Source organism: Centroberyx affinis, unplaced genomic scaffold, assembly GCF_046629955.1.
Source record: "Centroberyx affinis isolate AG114_WGS23_722 - 3 ecotype Tasmania unplaced genomic scaffold, CSIRO-AGI_Caff_v1 ptg008172l_1, whole genome shotgun sequence".
Taxonomy (NCBI): domain Eukaryota; kingdom Metazoa; phylum Chordata; class Actinopteri; order Beryciformes; family Berycidae; genus Centroberyx; species Centroberyx affinis.
The window spans coordinates 46,064-72,609 of NW_027284068.1; the positions used below are offsets into that span (position 1 = coordinate 46,064).

A 26,546-nucleotide genomic window follows, 5' to 3' on the forward strand; every position below is an offset into this window, starting at 1 on the left:
GCCTGGGTCATGGGGACAATTAACATTTCTCATTTATATTATTATTACTATTTCTCATAGTCTCAGGGTCCTGGACTAAATAAAGATGTGAAATCTGTTAAGTGGGTGGAACAATATAATGATTCAGGAGCCTGGTAGGCACACAGAAAAGAGTGTGCTTGTGTCTGTGTGTGTGTGTGTGTGTGTGTGTGTGTGTGTGTGTGTGTGTTGTCCCTGTCTCTATAACTACTTACCTTTGTGCCTGCATGTGTGTGTGCTCATGGATATGTGCAAGTGTTTACATTTATGCCTGCATACTTAGTTGCATACCTACCTGCAGGTGTGTGTTGCAAGCTTGTGTACGTGTGTTGGTGGGTGGGTTCTGTGTGTGTGTGTGTGTGTGTGTGTGTGTGTGTGTGTGTGAGAGAGAGTGTGTGTGTGTGTGTGTGTGTTTGTGCCGTACCTTTTTGACAGTATCCAGCATACTCTTGCCTCCCTGCCAGGGTTTGGAGTTCTTCCTGATGCAGCTCAGACTGGCCATGCTGTGCCATTTCCTGTCCTCTAACTTTCTGTGGAAGGTATTGGCCAACAGCAGCACAGTGTCGTAGATGTAGCGGTTGGTGATCTACAGAGTAATGAAAGAGGAGAGGAGAGGAGAGGAGAGAAGAGGAGAGGAGAGGAGAGGAGAAGAGAGACATCAAAATCACTATTTAGAAAATTCATATTTTGTTCCCCTGTCAGCACATTTTGCATACACCTTATGCAGGTTTGCCTTATGCACTGGTAGAGCTGAATGACTGCTTAGTCTACAGATTAAATACATATATTGGTCTTTCTCACTTCCATTCAGGAAAGTCTCCTGTTTCCTGCCAACTTATGCTTGGTTGTAATGAGAAAGAAAGAAAGAAAGAAAGACAAACAATTGAGGCAATGTTAGAATATGTATTAATTTTGTTGAAGATGCTTGGTATGGGATTTTCTCACATATGCTGTAATGTTATTTATGACAACACATTAAAAACACGTCTGCCACATAGTGACCACCATGTGACCACTTTCATATGGTTCAATTTGGGAGTTACTGTCGTTGTCTTTTCTCCTTTCTTTTGAAGCCAGGCAAGATGGTACAGGGCAGAACTGTAGATCTTCTGAATAAGCGAGAGTAAGAGGGAGAAAGAGTATTATCCCACAGTTCTCCAGCTGGTTTGCCATGAAAGCACTATGCCTTTTACCCCCGCTTCACTTGCATCAGCATCCATCAGCACTTTGATCAAAGAAGGAAAACAACAGCTAACAGTGTGCCAATCTCTCAACAGCGTCTCTCTCTCCCTCTCCCCCTCTCTGTCTGCCCGTATTTCTCTGCCTGTCTCTCTCTCTCTCTAGTTTCCTTATGGCTGATTGTTAGAGCTGCTGTACTGTACGTTTCCTACACCTATACTGCTGTTTACATTGACATACTAATCACCTGCTAGTAAAGGGAAAGATGGCTTTTTGTCTTTTGTGTTCACACACACACACACACAAGCTCGCCTTCTCACAACCGCACGTTAGTACAGACATGCACATACTTACACAGATACGCGTGTGCATACACATACACACACACACACACACTACCAAAGCTTTAAGGATGACATTCATTGAAGGAATTGATAGGCCCTTGGCGCCACAGAATAAGGAAGAGAGAAAGAGCGAGAAAGAGAGGAGTTAATTCAGTCTGTGATCGATCGCTGTGTGATTTACTGCGCCTGTTGTCTCCCTGTTAATGAGAATATAATAAATAGATTGACTAAGACATGCGTGCGTGTATGCACACACAAACACACACACACACACACACACATAACGTGTATACACGTACACGTATGCATGCACACACACATTAACACACACAAACACAATGTAAAGAATAAAAGGAAGATCCATTAACACTGCTTCTCATGCACACAGGCATGTAGATAAACATAGATTTTCTCTCTCTCTCTCACACACACACACCCACACACTGTATATACATTATATAAATCATGATCCAAATATTTCTACTGACACAGCCAGTTGGGGATACCATGGATCATTGCGATGATGACGAAACATTCATAATGGCTTCTTTACAATTCTGCTCCACATAATTTGTTTAATAAGCTAAGAGGAATCATTTGTTGAAGCAGCAATAATGAAAGCCTGATACCCGAGTTTGAATGGATTCACTATTTATTGATTGGTGTGTAAATACTGAGCTACAAAACTAGAGTGGATAGATAGCACATTTCCTGATGTATTCCCTGTTACGGCTATCCTCTTTCCTCAAGAAAAAGGGAGAGTGGGTAGTCCACTCACTAATCTTTTTTTTTTATTCAGACAGTTGGGAAACAGAGAAGGAGACGGAGGAGGGGAGACACAGGGGAGACAGTTCTGGATGGATTCAATCCTAGGCCAGCAGGGGCGTAATTGTGGCTCCAAAGGCAGCGGAGTGTCTGCCTCTCTCTCTCTCTCTCTAATGCTCTCTTTCTCTGCCTTCCCGGTGTTACTGCCTCTCTCTCTCTCTCTCTCTCTCTCTGTCTGTCTTTCTCTCTCTCTCTCTCTCTCCCTCCCTCCCTCCCTCCTACCCACCACTCCAAAGTGTCGGGGCAAATCTGTGGGAGTGAGGCCATGTCAAGGTTTCCCACTGTGTCAAGAAAAAAGTTGCGACAAGATGACAAAGTACGATATGTTCCTCGTCACTTGTCAAGTAGTTTACTGACAGGCAGACAAATAACGAAGAGTGTCAAGTTTATCTGAACTCTTTTTCTCTCTCACTTTCTTTCGGACTCTCTTGGCTTTCACTTTTCCATCTTTCTCAATCTTTCACTTGCTGTCTCTGTCCGCCTGTCTGTCATTCTGTCGCACTGTCTCTGTGTCTGTTTCTTTCTCTCAGAAAATAAAAGTGAAAATCTATGGCTCTATGGGGAGCTTGAGCGATCAGTCTGTGTGTGCGTGTGTGTGTGTGTGTGTGTGTGTGTGTGTGTGAGTGTGTATGTGTGTGCGTGTGTGGTCAGGCTGAGCTGATGTGCTTCAGTGCAGTGTGAAATTGGGCTTCTGGGCCACTCTCTGACCGCTGAGCTGATCCGCTTCCTCTCTCTCTCTCTCTCTCTCTCATACACACACATACGTACACACACACACACACACACACATACACAGAGAGGATGTCATACTGAACATGTGCGCAGCATGTGTTGAATGTGCTGAAAACACAGCGTGTTTTAAACTCTCTATCTCTCGTGTTTTCTCTCTCTTTTTCGGAAACAAAAAATCACATTCTCCTTGACTGAGTTGACTACGCTCACATGTGCACACACAAAGAAGCACACACACACACACATACACCACAGGAGCACATGCAGGCATGGATGCATGCACACAAACACACACACACACACACTTGGCCCTCCACACTAGAATGAGCACATAGGACTGGACTGGACTCAAGGAATAATGAATACGTTGGGAATACTTGATTCTGGATAATAGCTTTTTACACTTGAGGAGCGCTTGATTCATATTAAGTTACAGAAGGCAAGCTTTATTTACATTATACTTCAGGGCATGCTGGATTTATGTGTCTTTGCATTAAGGGGGCACCACATTTGACATATTCCTGTGACAAGATACTGATATTTTCTATGAAGGCTGTCAGATTTTTGTTTCGTTTCTTTTTTTCCCTTTTTTTTTACTGATTTTCATTTTGTAAAAAAAAAAATATATTTAATCGTTATTTGATGTATGTCACGTCTAGGTAGACATATTGCTCAGTGCTTTCATTGATTTGATTACAGTGGGTAAAAGCCTAGAAAGGAACTGTCTTAGGACCTGAAATGGAGATATCCACATAAACATTAAGACTGCATTTCTATTTCCACTTTATTTCCATCTTTCATCAAATATCTCCCCCTAGGGCCCTCTGCATCCACATAAATCAACAGCACATTAATTCAATTTCATATTTCTGTTTTGACACATAAATAAGAGCGTGTTCTCTTTCCTCTTGCCTTTCTGCTGTATTTGATGGCAGCTTGATGCCTCACATACACACAAGAAGAGATAATAATTGTGTACATATTGCCACCCTGGGGGACACATTTTCAAAAACCTAATAAGTGAAGAAAGCGTGAAAGAAGAGGGGGAAAAAAGTGACATTCTGTGTTTTTCCATGATGATATTGTAGATGAGTGGTGTGGTCTCAGATAAACACACATGAGGATATGGGCCAACTTTGTGTAAAAAGAATTATGTTTTGGGTACAAAGCCTCACAGGCACAAGCTGTGGCAATGTCAAATGAGCAAGCCTTGTGTAATGGGAAGCTACGTGATGTACGAGACATGTTGAAATGTCAAAACAGAAGACTGGGAGCGTTTTTTAAAACACCGGAATGGAGCGCTGATCTCCTTTAAAATAGAAGACTGGGACTCAGAGTTTTGAAATGTTTGAATAAAACACTTGGAGCAGCTCCACGATGTTAAAATGGGGAGCAGTTTCAGAGCGCTGAAACTGAACCCTGGGAGCAGTGTTTGAATAAAACGCAGACAGAGTTTGAGAGAGTTTCAGGTGACAGAGCTGTTAAGGTCATACTGATGCACATACATTATCAGACTGGTGTGAAGCGGTGACAGTGCTGAACATCCCAGACACAAAGTACCTCGTACTTGAGTATGCTCTCCTAGACTGCGTGTGTGTGTGTGTGTGTGTGTCAAAGTTAAAGTGTTGTCTTTTGCTCTCTGGGAACTTCAGCGTGGTTCAAGGTCAATCTATGAAGCTGTTGTGTTGCATATATTCAACACCAATTAAACACAAGTACAGGCTATGAATTAGACATGAACTTTAGCTCATATAGAGTGTTTGCATCCAAATGAGCCTCATGTGATAGTGATATTGGTTGTGAAAACAAGAAAACGTGATCTGTTAAGGAGAAATTCATCCTTAGTGTGCTCTCAGTCATATTTTCCAGCTTTTCTAAACCACTCTCTATGGAGCTGCATATATGTGTGATATCACCAATAAGGGAGCTCTCTTTTTCCTTATTTCTAAATAATAATGGTTAATATTGACCAATACTACCCACCTACAGTATATCTACCTAACTAACTGACAAACCACCCAACCAGCTCACCTCCAGCTGCTGAGCCTTGGGGTTTTTAGGGTCACAGAGGGAGGTGTTAATCCTGTGGTTGTGTTTGACACAGCGCTGAGTCGTGTTCTGGGGCATGGGGAACGTCTGGCGCACCACCGTCAGCCGACCGATCGACTTCATCACCAACTCCTGCAAGTCGTAGTCCGAGATCTCCTGTGAGGGTGGAGGAGAGAGGGGGGAGGAGGGTGGAGGGTGGAGGGGAGAGGGTGGAGGAGAGAGTGAGGAGGAGGGTGGAGGGGAGAGGGTGGAGGAGAGAGTGAGGATGGTGGAGGAGAGAGTGAGGAGGGTGGAGGAGAGAGGGAGGAGGGTGGAGGAGAGAGGGAGGAAGAGGGTGGATGGTGGGAAAGAAACAGGGAAAGAGTTGATATGGGGGCGGACGGGAGAGAGGAAAGAGATGCGTAGAGGAGGGACAGGGAGTTGAGAAGAGAGAGTAGGGAATAAAAAAAGAGGAGAGAATCATCATCAACATCATCATCGTCATCTTTCATCGTAAAGGACTTAGAGTTAAAATGCTTGACAATCAAGATAATAAAACTGTAATAAAAGAAACGTGGACCACACAGTATAAAAGCAAAAAGACTGGGTTGAAAGCCACTCTACGAAAGTGATTATAATAAACTACGTTTTCCAAATTCATATTTAAGAGACATATTTTGACTGGTTCAGGCCTTGTTTGGATGCTCTACTTTTTCCATTATCACCACATTGCACAGTGAAAACCTATTCTCGTCATCCCCAAAAATAGTTGTTATTAGATATGAAGGGTACATGTGAGTGGATGGAGGGAAGAAGAGTGGAGAGTAACAGTAAGTGTATGTGTGTGTGTGTGTGTGTGTGTGTGTGGGTGGAGCGTACATGTGTGTTTGCACGTACCCAATGTGTCCTTGCAAAACCTTGGGGGAGGAATCATTGCTAATTTTAGCCCTAGGACACAATATCTCTCTCTCCCTCTCTCTCCTTCTCTCTCCTTCTCTCCATTCATGGATCTCCATCCATCCTCTGCAAGTGCAGAGGGTCATGTGCTGATGAGATGAGAACTGACGTTTATCGTCCCTGGTGGAGGTAACACTGCCCACCATCCAAGACGCCCCTCGCTTTCTCTGTATATGTGTGCATTTGCAATTGTGTGTGCGTGCATGTGTGTCTGTGCACACGCCTGTTTATGTATTGATCTGTGTATGCATATGCTTTTATAATTTTCTGAGACTGTTTTAAGCTTTCTGGTCATGTAAAATCCTTTTGATTTAATTTGATTTGGTGAAATGTCCATACACACACACACACACACACACACACACACACACACACACACACACACACACACACACACACACACACACACACACACACACACACACTTCATAATACTGAGGGGTAATATTTGTGCCCATGGGTCTCAGCCTTTTTAATGCCATGGAATGCTGTGAAAAACTGCAAGGCACACCCAATTATCGACTTTTCCTAAATGTCACATAAAGCCCAGCATGATCATACAAGAGGACATGGCAAAATGAAAAGGTCTGCTGGCTGAGGGGCAAAATTACATTATCTTTGACTTACATTAACTCGAGTAATTTTAAATTAACATAATTTACTAATTTCAGTGAATTTAATTTGAATTTAATTTATTGAGACACACTGGTCTTCATTGGCTGTGATCCATGGTGATTAGAGGCTAGTGTAATACAGGTTTCAGTGGTATATAGTGGTAGTCCAAGAGGTGAGTATATTGCTTGACTAATATTTGTCTACGGTAATTACGCTGATGGATTGCTCTATATGCCCAGTAACCAAGGTGGGTAAATTCTATATGCTCAGTCAACAAAACAAAAACTATTTGTCCAGTGAAAGAGGTTATTATAGGCTACTACATACACCTGCAAAAAGTTATGTGTACTATTGCATATGCTGCTGAAATTAAATTCATATTGAAGATTTAAAATAGAACAGTCCATTTTGAGAATCAAAACAGGGATGCTCATTTTAAGTCATTTTCAAAGATCATGCTCCTACATGTATTCCCTGTGCTCTTTACCTTTTTAATACCTTCATAATTAAAAAGAAAAGATGATAGGCCTTAAAGCAGGGTTAAAATAACTTATGAGTTTTAACCTTGTATGAATCCCCTGTGCTCTGCAGTATCTGCTTTCTAAATAATCCCAGAATTAAGGCGTCCGTTTGCTCTCTTTTGGGGGTGAAACGTGGCAAAAAGCCCAAACAGTTGTCCACATAAAAAGCCTGAAGGGGATTGAGTTACAAAGCTAACAAAAAGACACAGGACAGAAAAATGCTGAAAATTGCTAAAATGGCAGATCTGCGAGCCAAAAAGAGAATTAAGATTCACAGCGGGCAGTCAAGGGCATGCAAAGAAACATCGGCAGGCAGGAATTATCCAGAGTACACCACTCAGAGGATCCCACTCACACAAACATAGATGCACACACACAAAGGCATGCAGAAACACACACAAATTAAGGAGGAAAAGAGCAGATTTCTTGAGTTTTTTCCCCTCAACAGACACTTGTCCATCCTTCTTCCTCCGTCTTTCTTTGTCTCTTTCTATTTGTCTCTCGGAGGACAAACAAAACAGACGTCACCCAGTATGACTTTCAGCGATGGCGTGCTCTAAAAGCTGTTAGCCTTTTAACAGCTGAGCCTAAATGAGAGCGACATGTACACGCAGACACAAACAGGCAGAAACACACTCACATTCACAGTCACACACACTCTCATGCACACACAGGCATGCACACACCACACACAGCAGTCCTGGGAGGGAGAAGCCACTGCTGCAGAGTTGACATTCACCTCATGAGACCAGTATGATCACATTGCACTTTTTTCACAAGTATCACCTCTCCCATAACTCGCCTCAGGCACCTTACCGTCTACCTAGTGTGGGCTACTTCAGTCAAAACACTTGAACCAAATATACTATCCTGTGAAATCTCTGTTGGCTTAAGGTAAACATTTTGGTTTAAATGGGTATTTTCTTAAAATTAGCCACATATATGTATTGGGATGTGGGGGACTTTTGTATATATTGAATCGTGGGGGGGGATTGTGGGGGAATATTATACCACAGATCAGTATAGTGTATTGCTGGACTGGTTGGTTAGATTGGTTTCTCTGGTGTTTCTTGAGGCTTATTTCGGTGTGATGGAGTAAATTGTATACCAAATTACTTCAAGCAGTTCATATAATTGCAGCTGAAATCAGCCTGCTGTTTAGAATCCCCAAAGCCCCTTGTACTAGAAAATGTTGTGTTTATATTTTTTGTTCACCCCACAGTCTAGCTTATCTGGCAATGTTTCATACCCCACCCATGCTGCCCTACAAAGCCGAAGGGCCAAAACTTTGTGAAGAGTGAAACTGAGAAAGACGTTTATCTTCTGTCCCACCACAAGTGTTGTTAGTACAGAAGTGCCAACCATTTAATACCATTTATGGGTATAACTTAACCTGAAACATAGTCATGATCTTTAACCTTCAAAACATAAATAAAGTAGTGACTGCTGTTTGCAATTGTAGGGATATTACTTGCTGGAGAATATCTATCGTCACAGTCTCATATTTACCCAGTTTCCAGTGACCAACTCAGCAGTTAGCATGCCATAATTTTAGAGCATTTTAACAAAGCAGGCATTATCATGAATCTCTTTTCATCACTCCCAAATCGCCTTCGGGCTAAAAGACAAAGCACAAAATCAGGGGGTGGTAAAGTGGCCAAATCCAACTATCTGAAATCAGTAGCTTTGGGTAAGTTGTAAACCCCAGCACACCCTTTCGCTCATATCTTAAGTGAATCATGGGTTGTTTATTCCATAATCTTGAAGTTTTGGTCTGCAGAAATCACCATCAATCTAAACCCATCACCTCTCTCTCCTCCCCTCCACTCCCTCAGAGCACCAAATCCTTGTCTTCAGTTCTTTATTTGAAGATGAGCGTGAAAAGCAAAAAGACATCCCTCATCCTCATTTATTTTTGGTACTTCCTCCCTGACCTGTCTCCTCTGTCCCCCTCTCATCCTCCCCTCAACTCCTCCCTCCCCACTTCTCCCTTGGAGACACCAAATCCCTCCTTCTCTCTTCTTATCTGTAGATGGGGGGGAACTGTCTTTATTTATCCTCTGACCCTTTCTGCTCCTCCTACTCCTCTCATCCCCCTCTCAGCTCCTCCCTGTTCCCCCCTTCTCTATGGGAACACCAAATCCCTCCATCTCTCTCTTTTGCCGGGGTCAAGTTGTGAAAAACAAAACAAAGCATATCCGAAAAAAGCCTGTCTCCTCTCATTTCATCTCTCCCTCTCCCCTCTTCCCCACATCTGACCATTTCCTACAAGAACACCCAAATTCCTCCTCGCGTCTTTCCAGCTGGACAGGGGGAGATGAACGTTCAGCTGTCCGTGACCCTTCGTTATAATTTCTTTTTGAAGTGATATCATTCTCTCTGTCATATGCCAGCGTTCATTAACATCACTGTGCTGGCAATAATGTCCTAAACCACACTGGCAAAAAAAAGGCCACAGCGTGAGGGAGAGGGCAGGAGGAAAGGAGTTAGGGGGAGAGGGAGAGAGCATGAGAGGGACATGGGGAAAGATGGAGGTGAGGGGGTGATGGACTATCAATGCATTTAGTTGTTAATGTGGCCAAATGCCTCTCTGACCACATCCAGAGGTGGTTTGGGGGTCTAAGAGACATAGCATCCAGTCTGCCCTTTCTCATTCACATGCACTACTATCACAACTAGGGAGGGAGGGAAGGATTGATAGGCAACAAGAAGCCAAGGGACGCAGAGAGGAAGGCGTGGCTGCAATAATAGAGCTTGCATGTGTGCATGGGAAATACAGCAGCTAGCAGGGGGAGAGACAAAGAGTGTGACAGAATGAAAGAGTGCAAGCACATGAAACGCTGCAGACAAGTTAACGAGGGAGAACAATAGAGTGTATGCAGTGATATGGCACACGAGGACAGCAATAGATTCGAGGAGGAGTCAGGAGGCAAAATAAATCTCTTCCGTGGCTGGTAAAAAAAAAAAAAGAAGCGCGAGAGAGGGAGCACAAGAAAACTGAAAACTTGGGACCGTAAGGTTTCAGATTCAAATCCCCAGACAGCAGGAGACGTGTCACACTGTCCTTCCTCAGCAACTACCCACAGTGCGCCCTTGAACAAGGCACTTAACACCCAACAGCTGAAGGGGAGCTGTTCAGTAACAACAGTAGTCTTAGTTGGCAGCAGTCATACTGGGCAACCTCCAGCTGTGAGTGTGTACAGCTGCAACTCACTCTCCCTCTGCAACTACTTCCTATTGCTGTAAATGAGAATGTTCTCTCAGTCAACTTGTTCAGCTAAATAAGGTTTCAACAAATACAAACTACACAAAGAGAGAGCATGAGAAAGTGTTGACAAGCAGGGAGTATAGCCTAAAAAATATGTCCGAGAACTAAAAAGGAGAGGAAATACCAATCTTGTCCTGGCTCACTGCCATATATATGTTTCCCTGAAAGAGAAAGATAGTGAAATAGATAGATAGAGAGAATAACAAGAGAGTGAATGACAACAAGAGAGATCAACAATGATAGAGTAAAAGAAAATTAAAGAGGATAAAGAGATTCAGGATGGGCAAGGGCAAACCTGCAATACTTCAGCTACACTCAGAGAACTTGAGAGAGAGAGAGAGAGAGAGAGAGAGAGAGAGAGAGAGAGAGAAAGAGAACTCATGAGTGTCCCCTATTATCTCCTCTCCTCCTCCTCCTCCTCCTCCTCATCCTCATCCCCTCATCCTGAGCAGAACGGAGGAGATGGGGAGAGGAAGGATGATCAATTATGAACTGTGAACTCCCCCTCAGTGGGGCTGTCTGACTGCTGGCTGTAGATAAAGCAGAGTTATGACAACCATACAGTACCCCCTCATCCATAATAAACCACGGGGAGGGAAAGGACTTTCACACATAGGAATATTCATTCTCCAAAGAACTAGCACTAGAAGACACTGCGTATGACAAAAATATTGTAGCTGCTCATCCATTTTAAAGACTGTGGGAGAAGACTTTGGCTTTAAATGGCCAACTGTGGGAATAGTGTGTCTGCATAGAAATAGCACTGTAACTAAAAATGGGGCTTGATACTGATTAGCATAATTAGGAGAACATTGTATTATAATTTTAAAGAGAAAGGGTGAGGCTTATTTTATGATTATTTTTTATTTGATAGTACAGTTGACAGTGACAGGAAATATGGAAGAGAGAGAGATGGAATAACTAACTGACTAACATCATGAGCGGAAACAGAGGCTTTGCAGTTGTATCACAAATCTCCAGGCAACCACTTTCTGGTGCCATCAGGGAAGTCTGGTGGAGAACCGGCTGTTCGCAAATAATGAATAGTCTCAAAAGGTAGATTTGATTCTGAATTTAGGTTACTGTGACACAGAAAACTATCTGTTCTAAAACTCTTGCCCCTCCGGTCCTAGTCTCTACTCCAAAGCTCAACAGGTTTTAGCTTGAGAAGAGTCAGCTCAGTTAACCTAAACAGCTGCTTTTTGGCATTGTTAGCTAGCTAACTAGCCAGGAGGCTAATTTTAGCAAGCTAATTGAGCATGTTAATTGAGGCCAGGGTTGTCAATTTAGGTCTGCTAGCTGGAGTGAGATTTTCATATCAAGGGCTGTAACTTTTGTGCATGCATATCTACACTACAAATCATTAGGCTACTTATTTAGTCTCAAAAAATCACAAATAAATGTTGCTGTTCAGTCTGACAGACAAGTGATTCTGCATGGAAATTTATCTGAAATGTGCGGACATCTCCCCCTTCTTCCCTTTCAGCCTTATTTTCTGTGACATAACTATCTGTCTATCTTCTTCCATCTCTTCCTCTGGACTTCTCTCTTTCCTTCTCTTCATTAGGGCTTCTCTCTTCTATTTCTTCTCTATTTCTCTCTGCTCATCTGGAGTCATAGTCCCAGACGTTAGTCAAAACAGTTTAGCTGAATATAATTTTTTGCTACTTGCATTCCTAGCTTGCTAGTGAGCCAATTTCAGTTAGGGGGGCATGTTTCATGTGGGCACAAATAAATTTAACTTGACTTAATGAGAACATGCAACTACCTAGCCACTAACATTAGCTTCTGCTAATATGTTAGCTAGCATGGAAATCACTGTTGAATGCATTAAAAGCAAAACAACGATGTTAGCTGAGCTGATATATTAACCGGCATATTCTGGCATGTAAACTACCTGAATTTTCAGGTAGTGAGTTTGGTTGTAGAATGCGATTCTCTCCTTAATAACTGAACTGTGTGAACTTAACAGGATTAAGCACTCCAATGAGTGACAACCTATTTAGTTGCAGTGTAGTGGCATCTAGTCCATAGGCGAGAGGCCATCTCTTAGTCAAAGTTGCCCTCTAGAGGCCTCACGATCTCACGAAGCGGCATCTCACTAAGTGTTACCTGACTGACTGACTGCCTGACTGACTGTCTGACCTGAATTTGGAATGTAAACACCATATCCTGACTGAGGCCTTAGTCGGGATGAGGCTCATATTACTGTGTATGTAAACACACTCATTATCTAAACACAAAATAATCAGATATATCAGTCTTGAAATGATCAGTTCCCAGTCCAAAATATCACAGAAATGAATCACGTCTCTTCAGTCAATTCAGTTGAGACAGCCAAGTGGTACAGTTTGCAATGCAAGCAGCTCTTCACAGCCGCTGATGCTGGAGAGCTGAGGACCTCCACTATGGCTGCCAGAGGGTGTGTTACGTCACTTGCAAGCCCTGTGTTAAACCCACAACATCATATTACAATGCATGCCTTTAGCCTGCTGAGCCCCTGTGGCAACTGACTCCTATTGTTTTCCCGCAAAGACAGGGTGACTTTCCAAAGAAGCAGCATCAGAAAGCTACTGAGTAGCATCCAGCAAAATTATGACAATATTATGACACCAAATTGTAAGAAGACGCTCACATTTTCCCACAAAGGAATACTAACTTTCTGAAGAACTAGCACTAACAAATACTTAGTGGTTATGTCTCTCGTGTATGACATCCATATTGTAGTGTGTCATCCATTTCAATGAGCAGAAGAAACGCTTGCACTTTCAAGTGGCATAACTGTCTCTGCACAGAAGCAGGAACTAATACTGAATGGTTGTATTTTGAACAGATTTAGCCACATTTTTACCTTCGGTTGTCTCTCATCTTCAGTAAAGTCTAGGGGTGAGGCTCATTGTTTTTCCTCATAGGAATATTTGCATTCAAGACCAAAAGGAAACAATACTGAGAGGTTGTCTGCGCCATTTAGTGTGACAACCATACTGTAGCCTCTCATCCATAAAAAAGACGGAAAGAACCTTGTAGTTTCATATAGGAATACTGGCATGAAACTGACTGAAAGTAATGATTGGTTGTCCCTGTAGCATTTAGTAGCTTTACCATCTCATGCATATTAACATCTATTTCAAATAGAAATACTTTTTCTGCATAACTGAACAAGTAATAGGAATGCTGAGCCCTGTAGCGTTTAGCAGAATTATTATAGTTATATAGGAGGAAGAGATAGAGAGAGAGAGAGAGAGAGAGAGAGAGAGAGAGAGAGAGAGAGAGAGAGAGAGAGAGTCTGAGGCATCTTAGCATCTTTTCTTGCCAGTAAGTTGTTCAATGTTCCTACAGTAAGTGTTTTTCTTTTTTTTTAAGATTATTTTTATGGCATTTCTGCTTTATTGGACAGCGCAGTTGAGAAAGATAGGAAACGGAGAGAGAGAGAGAGGGATGACATGCAACAAAAGTCCTGGGCCAGATTCAGACCTAGGACATCACAGGTACATGGTGTGCACCTTAGACCACTGAGCCACCAGTAACCCCTACAGTAAGGGCGTTTTCACACCTATAGTTTGTTTGCTCTGGTCCGAATCAGTTGATGAGTTTGTAAAGTTGGAGCGTTTTCTCCTTGGTTCAGTTTCTTTTCACACAGAGAAAAATCCAAGTGAACCAAAATGCATCACTACAAACCACATGAGAATGTTCACTCCGCTTATTGGTCAGATGTGTCTGGGGCGGGAGCAAGAAAGTAAATACAGGAAGAAGGTCCTGTGTTCTGGACTAGTGCACATTGCTATGCAACATGGAGCAACGGCAGAGTTGGCATTTGCTCATAACTGTTGTAATTATCTGGGCAATATACCAGGCAAAACTGTACCAGCGGAATGTGGAATGCACTTCGAGGAAACGTCTTGAAAATGCTATACTGCTATACCTGGCTATACCTGCTATACCTGGCTACAGGAGCCGTTTAGCTCAAACTTGCAGAGTAAATTGAGTACACCTGGTAGTTGGGTCGGATCGAGGTCGGATCACGTTCCCACCACAAACGAACCGCTCCAGAGTTTGTTTGGGACCGGACCGAGACCACGTCCTCTAAAGGGTCTCGGTGCGGTCGTTTTGGTCCGCACCCGAGTGCGATTACTGTGTTCACACCTGCCCAAACGAATCGCACCAAGGGGGAAAACGAACCAGAGTCCGATTTAACCGGACTAAAAGCACAGGTGTGAAAACGCCCTAAGTGTTGTTTTGCTCTTCTTTCAATTCTTCCGCCTTTCTGTATGTGTGTGTGGGCATGTGTGTGAGTGTGTGGCAGCATAGACCCCCTGCTGTGACTTGCTAGTTCACTGCTACTGTAACGCCCAAAGCTACCAGTACAAACTGCATTAGCCGGTGGATTAGCCTGCCTCCCTCCACTGCAGTTATACTATAACAACTATAACATGTGCAGATATATGTACACACGTGAACACACACAGGCACCCATACGTGCATACATGTATGCACACACACACACACACATAAATCTAGCTGATTGTGCTGGTTTTGTCAAAGGAACACCTCATGAACTAAGATCAAAGATGTGTTCCTATTCAAAATTAATATGGAGTCTCAACAGCCATTTTGGAACTGTAAATATGTTGCTCCTATGACCAAAAGTCAGTGTGATCAGTAGAACAAAGACCCAAAACTGTACACTGCAAGAAATGCGCACTGACTTTGAGAACTCTTTGTCTGAACTCTTTTATCACCCCCCCCCCCCAAAAAAAAAAAAAAGAAAACCTGTAATATTTAAGTAGCACTATTGATTCTGAACCAGGCAATATACTCTTATCTACAGGAAATCATCCAAGGTGCTGTCACAGTCACCTTTTCCATCTTTGAAAATGTATTGTTTATACAGCTATACAATACATCACAGATAAGGGAACTGGATAAGATCTGTTCTGCATTGTTTCTGGCTGTGCAACACAGCTGTGAATGCTCACTAATACAAGCCAAATTGTCCTTTTTTTTAATAACGTACATTTCTAAGCCATTTAAGTTTTCTTTTCTGTCTTACTGGATGAACTGCTGTGGAACTGCTACTTGGAACTGCAACTTTTTAAGTCTCCTCTCTCTCCTTCAAATTACACAATACAAGGAAGACTTTTGAGGGATTATCTATGGATTCCAGAATATATGTATGTATTTATTGTTATTTTAAGAAATAGGTAAGATGGTCATGATTTATCATATTAGAAACAACAGGGTGAACCGAAGGCACACCCAACATGGGATCTATCAGGATTTATTAATCATTGCCACAGCACCCACCTCATTAATCAGGATCCAGTGACAATCGAAGGCCACCAGGTTGGTCTCCACCACCTGCAAGACAACAAGACACGCAATTGGTTAGGATTTAGGAGGAAGATAATAACAGAAGACGTGATTGCTCAGCAGAAATGAGGAGGCTATAGTAAAAGACACATAATTGGTCAAAAGAGGAGAAGAGAGTATATAAGGACACAGTATAAGTTGGTTGTCAGTAGAGAAGAAGACAAACTATTTTTTTTACATATTATGAAGGAAAAGAGAAATGCCTTATTGACAAGGGGAAAAAAAGCTCTCTCTTTCTGCACAACCTGCCAACTGTCATCATTCAAAGACAAATCAAGCTTGGATAGTGTGATTCATGGTAGCTGAAGTGCGAATATTATGGAAAACAACATTATGGAAATGTGCATCAGTTGGAGCCTAGTGTGAATCTTGTTTCAAGTGATTTGAGAAAACTAGGGTTACAGGTGCTCACAGTATCAGTCAAAAATCCCTTCAAACACACACAAACACACGCACACGCACACACACACACACACACACTTTGATCTCAACATTTGGGATTTAAAAGGGAATGGAAATCATTCAGCTATTGAACCCAATGTCACCTAGAGCTCTTTTCACTAATTTACACAAATTTCACTCTCTCTGTCTATCCCTCTCCTACTCTTTCACACACAGACACACACAGACACACACACACACACACACACACACACACAAACTGCCTCAAAATCCTATCAAAAGTATGTTTTGGGATGGGAGAGTGAAAACCTTTTTCCATGAATTGTTAATGGCGGTGCAACTGAAATATTTATATGTGTCAACTCTTAACCAGTAACTACACGATTGTTAAACACTACAGCAAGGCTGCTTGGATATAGCACTGTTTGGGTGACAGAGAGAAAGCACTGCACACAAAGGTTAAGAGCATTTACAGTGCAAGTTCAAACACAACTGCATGTACACATACATGCATGTAAAGCACACCGTCACATACGCTCATATACGCACAGAAACTACTTTTGTGGAGATGTGTATCCAACACAGCAACCATACAAGAGTAAATTGCACATACACACATTAAAATATTTATGCTAAATCTATGAACATGATAATTGGTTTCTCAAAGAGTTATGAAGTGAACCAATACACAGTTGACTTTTCACCGGTTTACCTGCTCACCTGACTAAAATGCCATCCCTTCCTCTCCATTTAGAGGCTGTTGTCTTCTCTTATCTCTACTCTCTTTCTGTTCCGCCAGCACCTTCTTGTCCAAGTGCCCCTTTCCTCTTTCTCTTATCACTGAGCTCTCTGTCAACATCTATCACACCATCTCAATCATTCTCCCTTTGACGAGCATGAGGGTGCCATCTCTCTACTGTCGAAATGTTTCTCCTCTCCTCTCTTCCTCCCACCGCCCCCTTCTCTCCTCTCTCTTCTCCTCATCTTTCCCGCCCCCTCTCATCTCCTATCTTTTTTCTCTCCCCAGCGGCGAAATGCACAGCTACTCCTTGAACCTATATTGACAGAGAAATCCCTTTCTCACAAAGCGGGAAAGTGATAAAGTTTCACTTATCACTGTATAAACACTGGATTTTATTTTATTTTCTTCGCTCAAACAGGGAAATGTGCATAATATCAGTCTGCAGTTCAATAGGTAGCATTGTTGGTGCTATACACAACATATAAGTACTGCAAACAAACCTGACTATCAGCTTAGAATTTCAGGGTAATTTATTCCTCTAGAATGAACAACAGTACCTTGAAAAACCTCTACAACCATTTGAGGGACCATTTTGTTTGTGTAGTTCCAAGGCTTAAATGCCACTCTAAGTCCTCTAAGTCAAACCATCTCTTTTTCCCTCCTCTCTCTCTCTTTCCAAAACCTTTTTGAGGCGTATCTCTCCATCCCAATCATTTACTTTTATACAAGGATTTTGCTAACTTTGCTTCTTCTTTCAAAAACTCCTCTCCTTGTTTCTACTTTCCTCTCTCGTTTTCTACCCCGCCCTTTTGCTTCTTCTCCTCATTCCACCACTCCTCACCTTTCATCCCATCCCACCACCTAGACCCTCCTCTCTTCTCCTCTCCTTTCATTTTGCTCGCTTCACTCACCGACTTTCTACAGCCTCTCGTCTCCTCCCCTCTTTCCCCATCCCCCCTCCTCTTCTGCTCCTCTCTCTACTCCGGGTGTATAAATACAGCGCCACTCATATATCATTAGCTGTAATTGTCTAGGTGACTATAGCACCGTGTGTCATAAAACACTTTTTAGCCGTAAACAAAAGGCAACAGCTGGAGAGGGTGACGGCGCGTGGCTAATAGTGGTTTAATCTCCCACAGAGTCTCCATAAAACTTCATCATTATAACGTCGACGGCTGCCGTAAAACATTCTGTCTACAGGAAACATGGTTACGACAGAGACAAGGAGCAAGGGAGGAGGGTACTGATGGAGAGAGAGGGAAAACGAGATCTTTTGCCTTAAAATTTATTCTGTCAGCATCTCCGCTCTCCTCTTTTCTGCTTCCGTCTACTCCGTCTGACTCGGCTTCTTTGTATCGGAGCACGGCTAAGAAAGAAACAATGAGAATCACTAGAGTACCGTAGGTCGTTCATCTTTCTTGTCCTTTGTCCTTGTTTTTATCTCTATCTATTGGAACATGGCTGGAACAAAAAACAATGAGCAGTGAAGGGACGGAGAAAGGAGAGAGAGAGAGAGAGAGAGAGAGAGAGAGAGAGAGAGAGAAGAGAGGGGGAGGTCCCTGCACTTCTGTTTTCTGTCTCTGTCTCCGTTTGTCTGTCTTCATCTCCCTCTCTCTCTCTCTCTCTGTCTTCTTCTCCCTGTTCCCTTCCCTCGCTGCTCATTAAGTGTTCTGACTAAATTCCCACAAGATTATGGGGAAAAACTCTAGTGTAAGTGTGAGTTTTAAGTACGACTGTGCAAACATTTGTGTCTGCCGTTATGTATGAATGTGCCTGTATGTGTGTGTGTGTGTGTGTGTGTGTGTCTGTGAACTTCTCCCATTATGACCTCCCTGTGGCAGCCGTCTGGACAGATGTTTCAGGCTAATTAGTGAAAGGGCAGACTCTTAACACTAGATATGACTCCTCTGGGCTTAGAACCATTCAATACACTCTCTCTATCTCACACACATACACACACACACACACAAACAAATAAACACACAGCTACTAACATCCCAGACCGCCTATTGTGCGTGTGTGCAAGCTAACACACAAGCTTGTTAACAGCCCGATGCCGACCAATACACAGAGCAGCTACTAGTCACCCGGGGCCTCATGTATAAAAGACTGCGCAGATTTCATACTGAAAGATGGCGTACTCACAAAACTTGAAAAGTACGTACGCACAGAAATTTTAAGATGTATAAAATCGTGCGCACGCCAGGTCTTGCGCACCTTTCCTTTATACATCCCAATCAACGTGAAATTGAGGGCACATGCACGAGCCTCTCACCCCGCCCTGTCTCCTCCCAGAATTAACTATGCAAATGACTATACATACGCCCCTCTTGTCATCTTCTTGTCAAAATGTGCCTGTGTTCAGTGCCCCCCTCTCCAAATATTTCCAATGTGCTTTTACGCATGCAGTGTTATTGTAAATAAAGGTAAAATTGCTCAATTGAACTGATTCAAAGATTAAAAACCAAACCATATAATGTGAGATTAATGTGACGCTAATGTGGCGCTGCCGCTCCAAATATGGCAATGTGCTTTTCCATTTGTGGCATTTTTTTGTTTTGTTTTACGCACGGGTGGCCTTTCCTTTCCTACCGTTCAGTCCCGCAGTCACCACACAGCTTCGGTGGTTTGTGTGAGCAGGTAGCCTACTACACACAAATCGTTTGGACATCACACAGTTGTTCCAGGACTTTTTCCAAGTGCATCTGCCTACCCGACACAGTGTTTTCTTCCCAGGAGAGATGGATCTGTGCGCCTCGCCTCCTGTGCGTCATGGATCTCTGTGCGCCTCGGCAACTGTACAGTCCCCGATGTGCGTTAACATCTCCATGTCACATAAACAAAGAAAACTGTACAGTACAAATAAACTGTACATAGTGTATCAACAGAAATAATTATGGTTTTTCATAGACTACTTCATAGACATAGCACAGTAAATGGAGTGAAAACGTTATTTTGAAACATTTGGAGTTTCAATACTTTGTAGTTTGGCCAGACAATGTGCGTATGCATGGTTTAAAGTTTGCGGGACGGCCCGCACATTCTCACGTCAAGTTCATTTTTATACATCCCGGCGTGTGCGTGAAAACCAGCGTATGCAACCTTTTTGTACGTGCGCAACGTTTATACATGAGGCCCCTGGGAAACATTCCCTTAATGTTACCGCTGAGATCCTCCTGACCTCTCTGACCAGCCCCTCAAATGCTTCATTTCTCTCTCTCTGGCTGAAGCCAAAAATGTCGCTGGAGTCTGACGATCACACAAACACTATCTTTATCTGTATGGCCTGGGACAAATTCAATCAGTCTGCGTGAATATACGGTCAGAAAGCAGAGAACAGAGACTGATCTGCGGATCAGGACAGCACAGCCTGCTCTTTGTTGTACTGAGCGCCCATGACACAGCAGAAATACAGTAATTACAGGTAACTGCAGTGGCATTTTGATCCTGTAATGACCCCTGCCCACCTCTCACGCCTTCTTTTCCAGCAGCAGAAAGCCATTGATTCTGGCACTGTGTGCTGTTGGCTGACAGATAGAATCAAGGTTTGCTCTTCATGCCAAAGCCTGACTGGACAAAACCAGGGAAGATTAAACAGCATTGCACAAATGCACATGGGTATGCATGCATGCACACGCACACACACAGTTACACAAACACACACACCACTACTTTTGTAGCCAGGGAATGAATGCATCCAAAACTCTCACACTCATCAGAATCACTATTTGCAAGTAATGTTTTTTTCTGTCTTTATATTCTTCTATATTAAAATGAACTGATCACAGCCACACACACTGCACTGTCATCCCTAAATCTCTCTCTCTCTCTCTTTCACACGCACGCACACACACACACACACGTTATATCCTGTGTTTTTCGCCATCCTTGTCTCACCAATTCCATTTTTGCAGAAAGCAGGATTTAGTGTATGTGTGTATGTGTGTGTGTGTGTGTGTGTGTGTGTGTGAGGAAGTGAGAGAATGCCAGAGACAGATTTTATCTATGCATTTCGGTGAGAGTAAATACTCATGTATGCTTATTGTGCGTAGAGTGCATGAAGTGTGTATGGGGAGGGGTGTGTGTGTTTGTGTGTGAGAGGGCACAAAATATTAATGGAAGAACAGATATTGCCTTAGTATATTGTGGGGGAAGCTTGGAGAAGGGGAGTGGGCGTTGCCATTGAATAAAGTACTCTAAATTGAAAATTAGTTGTGTAATTCAATTTCATGCACTATTTGTGATCAAATCAAGCAAATAGCCTACAGCCCAGCCTCCAAACTAGGCATATCCAACTCTCACACTTAAACATGCAAGCACAAGCACACATGCGTAGACACACAAGAAAAAAAGAAAAAAGGAAACTACAATTAAACTTCTACAAAAACAACACCTTTGTTGGACAGAGACTAAAAACTACTACTACTACAGAAACTACTTTTATGTGCTGGACTATGGCTGTGCATGCATTACTTAACACCAAACAAATTACAGTGTTCCTGCAGTGGTCCCTCCAGGCCTGCTTTTTGATTACTATTATCAACTGGTGTTGTGCATGAGTGAGTGTGTGCGTGTGTGTGTGTATGTGTGAGGGTGGTGGGTGGTGGGGGGTGGGGGGGCTGATTATTGTTATCATCACAAGCCCTCCATTCCACCTCCATGCTGTGAGATGGAATACAAATAGATCAGAGAAAGTCAGACAGACGAAGAAAGCGGGAGAGAGAGAGAGGGTGGAGGGGGGGAAGAAAGCGGGAAAGTAATAGGTGGAAGAGAGGGATGGAGAGACTGGAGATACAATGTTGAGAGAGAACAGACACTGAGGGAGAAAGAGGAAGAGAGACTGTTGAGGTAATCACAGATACAGAAGAAAAAACTTCTCCCAGAGTAGATCACTTTGCAATCAGTCAGTCTGTTTCCTTGGATTTTTCTGTTGATGAAGTTTGACTAATTACTTTAGGTACTGGACTTTTCTTTGTCTGTTCAGCCATGGTGGCTATCACTAGTCATGCTAACAACCTTCTTCTACCTTCTAACAATCTTTTTTCTTTATTCCAAACAAACCAGAGGACTTTTCTCAGTAAAGACCTGCCTACACCGGGTGTTTTATAACAGCAAATCTCAAAGCATTCATGAACTGGGTATAGATTGAATCTCTAATATGTAGAGAATGGAGAACAGCTAAACAGACTTTATTTATAAGAAAATATTGTGGATTATGATTTTAATCACTAGAGTCTCTAAATTATAGCATGATAAAGTTAATTGTTTCAACAATCTGTCTGTCCAATCTGCTTGCTATATTAACATTTATCTGATTATACATTATAGCTACCATACTGTGTTTTTTTTTTTGTACCCCATTTCAATGTGTTCTTTGACTGTTACAATTCTTCCCTATTATAATTAATCTATGTGAGCAGTTTTTTACAATCCATTGATCCATAATGTGATATGTGAAGAACCCTCCCTCTCCCTGAAACTACTCTATCAGGCCATCGGACTAAATGTGACTCTGTTTTTAGTCAGTTTTCTTTGTTTAACATGCTTTTATATTATAAAAAACTGAAATTGAACTTAAAAGCACTTACCTGCTGATTAATCTGGACGCTATTGGCAGCATTTTTTTTTTGGTTTGCCTTAAATGCAAGTGTTATCTACTAGGATAAGCACACTGATGTGCTTTCATGTCTTGAAAGGTTTACAATCCATTCATTAACAGAAATGGTATTCTGTCTGCCTAGTCTCCACTCAGGGTAGAATGTTTCTCTCAGTGCCTGCTAAAAGACCTGCTCATACTCCCTCTCACTGCCTGTTTCTAGGCCGTCTTCTTAACTTCTTAATACAACCCATTAGCACATGTTCTGACTTAAACACTCCCCTTCACCAATTACTGAGCTGTTTAACCTCCTTGTACCTCCCTCCTTCGTTCACTCGCTATCTCTCACTTAATCGCAGATTATTTTCCCCCTGTCTATAGTGCATGTCTCTCAATTTCTGTTACAACACACATTACAACATCAACACTCCTTTATATTAGGGGAGGAATGTACTCAGTAGTGAAACCAATCTCCCCTGTCTCTCCCATTCACCTCTCCCACTCTCCCTCACTGTTTATGCATTGAGCATTTAGTGGTTGCTAACCGAGGCGTTTGCCCCCTGATACATCATAACTGTTGCATGTGACTGCTGCCATTTAGGCTTAATGTCACCTGCCTCACTCACTCTACTCCCGCAGCTTGCCTTATGCATGTTTGATTGCGTGTGCGGGGATGTCAAGCGTGTTTGTATGTTTGTGTGTGTGTCGGAGAGAGATGATGTCAAGCGGAGGGTGTAGCAGCATGACACCGCTTTACTCTACGGGTTTACTTTGCACAGGAGGACTGAGTTCAGATGCTTGGCATGCATGCAGGCGAACACAAACACACACGGACGCAGGCACACACACTCCATTAGCATGCATTATGTGAGCACGCTAACTGCAAAGGCTGCCAAGCTGAAGCCCTTTGTGTTTTCCCTGTCATGTTATATGAGTATACACATGCACACACACACATAGTGAACTTTGTCAGCCTTGGGATCTAGCCTATATCCTCCCCACAGACATTAAGCAAAGGGAAATGTCACATCACAATGAAAGGAGATTAGATATATAATAGCTGCTGTCAGATAAAGACACACACATACATGTGGGATATGACAGCTATCGCTCACATCAAGGTGGGGTATAGGTGGCTTCTGGGTTTTATGCAAGGCCTACAAAGGTCCATAGGTCCATAGACTCTCAGCAAACACACACAATCCCCAGAGAATAAACAGTAAAAATGATGTTTCATTTTCAAGGCATCTGTGTATCTTGTCAAAGGGTTAGGGCCATATTGGTTGATGCTGTGCCTTCATGTTCTTAGAATACTTTTGTTTTGAAAGTAACACAAAATTTGTTGTCTTTTAATATAAACACAGATAAAAAACAATTAAAAGAAAACTTTCAGACAAAAGGTTCAGAGACCTCTAAGTAAACTATCAACTCCACATATTATACCAGAGTTAGGACTTTAAATTCCACTGGGGCCGCCCATGCTTAAAATGTATGCACTCATGGTAATGCAGAGTAATTGCATACATTTTGATGAAAGTGTTCTCCGAATTTGGTACCTCCATCAAACGGCATATGATTAATAAATCCATTAAAACATGGATAAATTGTGCTCACAAAAGTTTTAGTCCATAAAAAAAAAAAAAAAAAAAAAAACTTCAGTAGTTTAACTTCATAAGCAAGTTAATGTGGAGATTGGAGAAAAAAATTGGTGATTTTCTACATATTGTTGCTTATGTAATTTGTGATATTTCTTGAGGTCTCAGGGGGCCATGTAATAAAGTCTTGTGTGCACTGGACCGTTCCATGACAGGAGTCAAAGGGGTGTCAAAGGGCTCTGTGCTTTCTCCCAATAACTAATGACTCTAAATCACCCCCATTACTGTCTGTTTAATTAGTCTGATCTCGCCATGGTCACACACCACTGATCTTCACAGTCTTTAAAGGGCTGTGAGTACGCGTGTGTGTGTGTGTGTGCGTGTGTGTGTGTGTGTGTGTGAGTATGTGTGTGTGAAAGAGAGAGAGAGAAAGAGAGAGATAAAGAAAGACAGAGAGAATGCAGGAGTGTGTGTCTGTGCATATAAGTGTATGCGTGTATGTCAGTGACTCTTAAAGGCCATTGCCTCCTTGCAAAACCCCATTTGACAAGGCCTCCCCATGTCTTGCTCTCTCTCTCTCTCTCTCTGTCTCCCTCTCTCTCTCTCTCTCTCTCACACACAGACACACACACACACACACGCACACACACACACAGAGACACACACACACATACACACACTAGCACACAGAGAGCTGCCACACTCAACAAAAGCCACCAAACCTCATCTTGACAAGGTCTCACCCTGCTCACCACCCCACCACACACAGCATCGGCTTTATTGATCAATCACTCACTTTCTGATGAAAAAGGAGAAAAAAGGAGAGTCATTCAGTTTTTTTTGTCCTTTCAGCGGACATCTCTCAGCAGCTTTCACTCTCTCTCTCTCTCTCACACACTCTCTCCATCTCTCTCTCTCCTTGCTTCTATGCTTGCCTCCTCTCTCTCTCTTTCTCTCTCTGACATGTAATATAATGCTAGGACAGCGAGAGTCTTTGATACTATATGTTGTGATGGCAGAGGGTAACAGGGGTCGGGGCCAAAATACAGGACATCTATCATCCTAGGAGTGTGTGTGTGCACAGGCATGCAAGATTAGGTGTGTATGTGTGTGCATGTCAAACTTTCCTCTCATCGATCAGATCACAGATCCAAGTACTGCCGTATCCACAGAGAGATTGTAGAATTCACACACACACACACACACACACACACACACACACACACACACACACACACACACACACACACACACACACACATATATCACTGCCAACACTGGCAAATATGACAATATGCAACTTGACATTTAGATATGAACAGATCAATGGTTGGAACAAATAGAATAAGCTGTCTTCATTTGTCTAAGGTAAACATTGTGTGTGTGTGTGTGTGTGTGTGTGTGTGTGTGTGTGTGTGTGTGTGTGTGTGTGTGTGTGTGTGTGAATTCTACAGTCTCTCTGTGTGTGTGTCCTTTGATTGATTCGTCTCACTAAATGCTTTTTTTAATAAAGAGGAATTATTTTACATTTCACACATTTGCCTTGTACATGCATACCCCACATTAAACACCCATCTATCAATCAGGGCTTGGTCAATAACTGGAGGCTAATAGAACCATTTAGATTCAATTCATGAGCACGCTTGCATTTCTTTCTGCGTGTTCCTTACAATTTACACGCCACTTTATTTGTGATCTGTTTAAATTCTTTGCAATAATGGGATTCGACTATACAATAAAACTGCCATACTATCATGCCAAGGGGTATTTTTCAAGGTTAATCGTTTAAGTGAAATTCTAAATGAAACTGTCATCTAATGCTGGATTAACTGGGAGCATATGATAATGCAAATTAAATACTGTCTGTGTGGGATTAAGAAAAGAAGAAAAATGCCAGATTTATGAACCCTTTGTCTAATCTATTAGAGTGGGGAAATATCTTTCTTTGCTCTCTGTACAGAAACATATTGTATAAAGGAAGATATTTTACAGGAAGAAACAATATTTTACATATTATATACAGCGAAATACTTTGGAAGAGATAGGAACTGCATTTGTTGTGTATTGTTGCTAATCTGAGCCCCTCAGATATGGAGGTTGGTAAAACCAGTATAATGTTCAGGTCAATCACATTTAAATAGCAAGGGGTAAACTTACTTCAAACAACGCGTACATGCACATATTGTCAAACAACCCGTATGGTTTAATTTGCAGTTGAAATATAGTTTAACGCAAGCATTTACAACAAAGTGATGGAGTATTCTAGCACTTAGTTACATACTGTTTGATAGCCTTTTATACTTGTTTGGAAACTGGTCATTTCAGATATCTTGGGACTGAATTAACAAGATTCT

The 26,546-nt window shown here is 42.3% G+C and overlaps 1 protein-coding gene across 1 annotated transcript in view; it reads right to left on the bottom strand.

The window, feature by feature from the left end:
* The window catches only part of LOC139640020 (glutamate receptor ionotropic, delta-2-like), a gene marked incomplete at its 3' end in the record, with an annotated part of 349,988 nt that overhangs the window by 45,012 nt on the left and 278,430 nt on the right, over positions 1 to 26,546 (bottom strand). The window contains exons 4-6 of the mRNA XM_071514179.1: positions 15,792 to 15,845; positions 5,130 to 5,303; positions 443 to 604 (exon numbers count right to left, since the gene is read on the bottom strand). Of these exons, the coding sequence (XP_071370280.1) occupies positions 443 to 604; positions 5,130 to 5,303; positions 15,792 to 15,845 (390 nt within the window). The remainder of the gene's footprint in view (positions 1 to 442; positions 605 to 5,129; positions 5,304 to 15,791; positions 15,846 to 26,546) is intronic.